Source organism: Homarus americanus, unplaced genomic scaffold, assembly GCF_018991925.1.
Source record: "Homarus americanus isolate GMGI-L3 unplaced genomic scaffold, GMGI_Hamer_2.0 scaffold27042, whole genome shotgun sequence".
Lineage (NCBI taxonomy): Eukaryota > Metazoa > Arthropoda > Malacostraca > Decapoda > Nephropidae > Homarus > Homarus americanus.
This window is the reverse complement of record NW_024738151.1, coordinates 187,501-194,204: the sequence shown is the minus strand read 5'-3', so window position 1 is coordinate 194,204 and position 6,704 is coordinate 187,501. Positions and strand designations below refer to the sequence as shown.

General features: G+C 47.4%; 1 protein-coding gene across 1 annotated transcript in view; it reads left to right on the top strand.

Annotated features, from left to right (window-relative positions):
- The first annotated feature begins 6,627 nt into the window (after positions 1-6,627).
- LOC121873741 (irregular chiasm C-roughest protein-like) overlaps positions 6,628-6,704 on the top strand; it is a 137,669-nt gene continuing 137,592 nt past the window's right edge. The window contains exon 1 of the mRNA XM_042377445.1: positions 6,628-6,704. This exon is cut by the window's right edge and continues 22 nt beyond it. Within this exon, the coding sequence (XP_042233379.1) occupies positions 6,628-6,704 (77 nt within the window).

The following is a 6,704-nucleotide window of genomic DNA, read 5'->3' as shown; positions in this document are numbered from 1 at the left end:
AGAGGGCCACTCAGGGTGTACCAATAACACAGCAGGTAGTGTCCCCTTAACAGATACAGAAAACTCGCTTAATGGAACTTTAACGTTATATATCCGACCTCTTGTGTTTTTTTGTCTGTCGAAAACCTGAAGTGATGTTAGGTATTAATTTACTGGTATACCTCCTTCCTCCTCCTCCTCCTCCTTCCCCTCTCTATTCCTACTCCTGCTCTTCCTCTAATCCATATTCCTCCTCTTCCTCTAACCCATATTCCTCCTCCTCCTCCCCTTCCTCCTCCTCCTCTTCCTCCTCCCCTTCCTCCCCTCCTCCTCCTCATCCCCCTCTCCCTCCCCCTCCTCGTCAACCAATAAACGTGGTCTTCTATATGAACGGTCTTGGTGTCATTTTTGACCCACTTAGACGGTCGTCGTCGAGGTTATTGCTTGAGTTTGGGTAATGGGGAAAGGTTGAGTCATCGTCGTCGGAAGAGGAGGAGGCATCGTCGCTTCTGTTGTTGGTGTACTTGTTGTTGACCTGTTTAGTTTTCTTGTCTTTTTTTTTCATAATTATTAACATTTTCACCATCATCGTCTTCAACATCATCAGCATCACCATCATCATCATCGTCATCACCATCATCGTCATCACCATCATCGTTATCATCACCACCACCATCGTCATCACTACCATTATCGCCACCACCACCACCACCATCACCACCACCATCGTCGTCGTCACCATCGTTAGGACGTGGTGACCCTGACCCTTGACCTACTGTGGGCGGGTCACCTCAGGGATCATTATTATCACTTAATTGAACATGATGACGTCAGCAGCTCCCTCTCAACCACCTGACCGCGTGCCGCCATGGAGTGTTTAGTTGATGCGTCTCTCTTGTTCATCTCCTTCCTCCTTTATTATAATTCCCTCCTTCAATCCCTCTCCCCCCCCCCCTCCCTCTCTCCCTCCATCATTATTATCTTTCCTTCCTTGTCTTATTGTATCTCTCTCTCTCTCTCTCTCTCTCTCTCTCTCTCTCTCACACACACACACACTGCAGGTAACTATGGCTCTCTCCGCCCCACATAAAAACTTCCTCCCCAGCCGTCAACCTCCATCTTTTAAAATTCAAGAGAGTGGTTTCAGGCATGGTGTGACGGACGAGGAAATTAGGGCAGCCTCTTAGGAAACTTTTGGCGCCGGGAGACGGATTATGGGCTGATTCTTGAGTATAGTGCAGAGGGTAGAGAGGGAGGTAAGGGGTCTGTTTATGTTGGGGGGGGGTAGGAATATCACACCCTGTTGAGTAAAGGGGGTCTGTTTATGATGGGGATAACAATATCTCTCTCTCTCTCTCTCTCTCTCTCTCTCTCTCTCTCTCTCTCTCTCTCTCTCTCTCTCTCTCTCATCCACTAATAAATATTGGTATCTTATTCCAAAAGTCATTACGTTCACTTCTGGCCGTTTCTTTACTTAGCCAACATAAACACGACGCCAAAACATTCTTTGCGGTCATGCCCAGATTACGCGCTGGTCGCCAACTCAAACACAAAACACAAACAGCTTGGCGAATACCTGTGATGTCAGAAAATACCGTAGCTGACAAACACTGGTTCAGATTCCCCGGACACGACAGTAACCTGAGATTCTTGGCTCACAAACACACGAAACAAACAGCTTGACGAAATAAAAACCAACCATCACCTGACCTAACCATCCTTAGAACTAAACACAGTCATAATCACGGGAAAGTGGATCCTAGAGACACACTGTATATTAAACCTTCACTTCCGATCTTATACAGTTAGGTACCCATTTACAGCTGGGTTGAATGGGAGTGGCCCAGGATTGAACCACCACCTCTCAAGGCAGGAAGCGAGTACTATGTTCACTCAAGCCGCCTCACTCCAAACAGCCATTCACCGTACAAAAAAAATTTGGCCATACACAGAACTAGGCTCAGTCGTGTCAATATTGTTATTATTGTTTACGTATTTTTTTTTTGTTCAGGGTAAATAAACTTTTTATTTAAATTTTAACACAACCATAATGAGAATTAAATGTCTCTACTAACACCCCCTACACACAGGCCTACACACCCCCACTAACACCCCCCTACACATCCCACTAACACCCCCTACACACAGGCCTACACACCCCCACTAACACCCCTACACATCCCACTAACACCCCTACACACAGCCCCCCACAGTGTTCACTCAGAGAATACTGTACCAATCCAGATGTTTTAATGACCCATCCAGATTTTAAATCCTGAAAGGCGAAATTTGCTGGAATTAATTCACTGGCAGAGTCGAATGGACGAGAGAACAGATGTCCCCACTGTACCCCGAGTCCTTTATTTTTATGTGGGTCAAGTGTGTATCTCTCTCTCTCTCTCTCTCTCTCTCTCTCTCTCTCTCTCTCTCTCTCTCTCTCTCTCTCTCATTTTTAGACTATAATTTCTTCGTCTGTTATGCTATATTGAGTCATATTATGTTAATGAAAGAATGTGGACGTAGTTGTAGTCTTCGTCTTAAGAGTCTCTGAGTAATGTTGACGGTGACTCCTAAGACTGTGTCCTTGGAAGCTCGCGGGCCGGGAGAAGGCGTCGTGTATTACAGGAAGTTATATTAGCAAGTATTAAGCAGGGAGTAGCCCCCCCTCACCCCCTCCTCTTCTCCCCTAAGTATCTCTGCCTCCTCCTCCTCCCCTACATCGCCCTCCTCCTCCCTCCCCTACACATCTTTCCTCCTCCCTCACCCACATCTTCCTCCGACCCCCACACATCCTCCTCCCTCACCCACACATCTCCTCCGACCCCCACACATCTTTTCCTCCTCCTCCACCCACACATCTCTCCTCCGACACCCACACACCCTCTCCTCCGACCCCCCACACATCTCTCCTCCGACCCCCACACATCTTTCCTCCTCCCTACCCACATCGCCCTCCTCCGACCCCCACACATCTTTTCCTCCTCCCTACCCACACATCTCCTCCGACTCCCACACATCTCCTCCTCCGACCCCCACACATCTCTACTACGTCCCCCCCCACACACACTTCTCCTCCGGGTTGCCAAAGTAAAACAACAAACAGATAAATTGCAGATTGCAGTTTCAACGACTATATTCACACTACTGTTTCTCCCCCACCCCACCCCTCACCCTCACCCCTGCCCAATGACTCTTACCCCTGCCCCCGTCTCCCTCCCCCAGGACATGACCAGATCAGTTAAGTGTTATTTACGTATAAAATCAGAATCACTTTATATATATGACGACTTGTATTTTTTCAGGTGTATCAAAATTAAGTTAATAAAGCGCCTTGGAGGATGTGGGGGGGGGGGGGTGAAGGTCCCTGAGGAGTGTAGGAGGGGGGAGGCTACCTGGAGGGGGGAGGGGTAGAGTAAACAGGTAAAGTAGCTGAACGTCTCCGAAACCGACACAATTTATTGAACCCAAAAGTTGTAGGGATGGAAGTTATTGTGGTTGTCGTTGTCGTGTGTTTAAGCCGAGAGTTTATTGAGGGCCATTAACCTGGTCTTAGTTTTATGGAGCTACAACTAACAGGGTAATTAAACACCATCTACCAACACTGTGTTTCTTATATCTCGGTTTTTTTTTTTACAGGATAAGAATCAGTACAGTAAAAAAAAAAATTCACCTTATGGGCTTTTTATTCCCAGTGGGGGCTGAGAACAAGACAAACAAACACCAGGTATACACATTTGTTCTTCCTGGGTAGAAAAAGAAGTAAATCCCGAACATTTAATACCACCTCTTGGATATATTCTCAGTTCACAGTCAAGGTAGCGAGAGGAGGGAATAAATCTTAGCCCGGAGACCCAATAATGATGTGAGTGATGTGGTAATGCAGTGTTGAAGGGTCTCCATCAGCCACCGTCAGCCACCGTCAGCCGTAGTATCGACAGATCAATCACTCCAGCCACCACACTTCTTACACACATACACACACACACTTTAATAACAGCGTTTCTCGTCCTCCACCGACACGCTATTTGCATTTGTCACAACCATTACCCTCGTCTACCAGTACGCTACCGCTGGACGCTCTGCTGGTATGGACTCTTCCGTGTCACTGTTCTATACGCCACTTAACCCCCTGTGAGTCTCTCTCTCTCTCTCTCTCTCTCTCTCTCTCTCTCTCTCCACACACCCAAATCCTTCCCTAACACAGATACACTCACCACCAAATTGCTTTAGGATGCTGCAGCTGCTGATGATGTCATCTCCTGGCCTTTCTATGCCGTTCTTGAGGCTTTCTACTCCCGTCAATGCTGTCATTACTGTCTCCTAGTACCAGTCTTTCTGATTTTGATTGTTACTGCTAATCCTATCACAAGTCTTTCTGTTGTTATCTTTGTTATTGCTGTTGCCCTATTTCGTGCCGCAGTTGAATCGTTCGCTGTTACTATCGTTACATTCACCCTCGTTGTTGTTTCCCGCTTCTGCTGCTGCTGCAACACCAACAACTTTCTCTTCCACTCTCTCCCCTTCCTCTACCGACACCGCTGCAGCTGCTGTTCCTCCTGCTGCGCCGTAAATCACCAGGTTCATGCTCACCATATTTCCAGTGGTCATTTTTCGTCGGGTTGTGTGTGTGTGTTGCTGCTGGAGTGTGTGTGTGTGTGTGTGTGTGTGTGTGTGTGTGTGTGTGTGTGTGTGTGTGTGTGTGTGTGTGTGTGTGTGTGTGTGTGTGTATTGTTGAGTTGGGCCTCAGAGCACGGCTGGTTTGTTTACATAGGACGACAGGTGATTTTCTCTCTCTCTCTCTCTCTCTCTCTCTCTCTCTCTCTCTCTCTCTCTCTCTCTCTCCCTCTCTCACACCAGTGTCATTTCTGTCTTTCACACCCATTCAATCTTTCCTCTTATGCTGTCACTTCTCCCTTCCCTTCCATCATCCAACAATTTCAACCCTTTCGCCTCCTCTCTCAACACTCTCTACCCCCGTCACCCTTCCCTCTAAATACTCCCCCTATCCCTTCTCTAATCACCCCCCACCCTCCCTTCATCCTTACTCTTCCTCTCTCATCACCTCCCTCTCTTCCAAACCTATCACCTCCCCCTCTCCCTCCTCTTCCATCACCCTTTTCCCTCCCCTCTCATCACACCCCGGGAAACGTGACAGCGTTGAGCTTTGCCGTGGTTTAATCTTGTCTGATGCTGATGTAAACTAATGAGCCGAGGGCCCTTCCAGCCACCTCTATCTGGCCGCCTGTTTCCGAGGGCCGCCTTCCACCCACCTCTATCTGGCCGCCTGCTACCGAGGGCCCCTGTCAACCCCTCTCTATCTGGCCGCCAGCTTCCTTGGACCTGTTTGAGGAATCTTATAAGTGGCTCGATGCAACAGAAGGACTCCTTTTACCTCCTCAATGACTGAATGGCTGCCGGAGATGACATCCTTTTCCCTCATGGGTTACTGGATCTTCTGAGAGATCCTTTCTGGTTGACTGGCTGCTGAAGAAATGTTGCTTGAGATCCTTGGCCGAGAGACTGGATACTGCAAAAACTCTCAAGTTCCGTACTGACTGATTGACTTGACTGTGTAGCAGAGTGACTGGCTGACAGGTTAAACGACTGAGTGACTGACTAACTGAGTGGGATTGGCTGATTGTCATCTGACTGGTTGACTCAGTCGCTCACTCCCTGCTGCAATTTTGTTTTCATCAACCACTGTCTGACTGGTCATCCGTCTCCATCCGGTAATCTCCGTCCATCCATCCGTCCGTCTCCATCCATCTATCCATCCATCCAACTCCGTTCATCCATCCGTCTCTACCGACAGAACACTTTTTCATGCATCTAAGAAGAAGAAGAAGAAGAAGAAGAAGGAACTCTAGAGCCACCTTTTCCCTCCACCGCCATCACCTTAATGTCCTCCATTAGTGAGTCTCTATGTTTTGAGGCGGTCTGGGGAGGTGTGTCTGTGTGAAGCAGGTGATGGTGGCTTATGGACAGACAGACACAGACAGACAGACAGACAGACAAAAAGACAGGCAATGAGAAAGAGAGACAGACAGACAAAACAAAGAAAAAGACAGACAGACAGAGAAAGAAAGCTACAATTAGAAAGACAGAAAAAGAAAGAAAGAAAAAAGAAATAAAGAAAGAAAAAAAGTTATATACGACACAATTTATAGTGGTTTACGGTCAGTTTCCACAACCAATTTCACCATTTAATTCTTTTTCCATTAGCGGGGACCCCACCAGCATCACCAAGCTATCTGTCAAAAATTCCTATTAAGGCTTCTTGATGTTTTCTCATTGTTTCTTACTATGCCTGTGACGTCAGAACTGTAGCGAGGAGGTCTGGGTGGTGTGGGTGGTTGAGTGGGTGGGGTGGGTGGTGTGGTACGGGTGGGTGAGGAATGGCTGGCCAGAACGACTCCCTGTAGAGACCACGGTAATTCCGCCTTCCTTTCTTGTCTAACAGTTTAAATCAATGGCTGTGAGTGTCTCTGTGTCCTTGGGGAGATTCGTGTGTGTGTGTGTGTGTATGTGTGTGTATGTGTGTGTGTGTGTACGTTTTCAAGCGCCCGTATTCATGTGTTAAATAGTTTTGTTCTGTTTTTCTTTTGTTTTACACCATTTTTTTGGTGAATTTATTTATCTCGAGGGGCGATGAAACAGAGGCGCATCTTAGGTTCCCATTTACCATCTCAGAAAGACTCTTCTACGAGGCACTTCAATGTGAAATC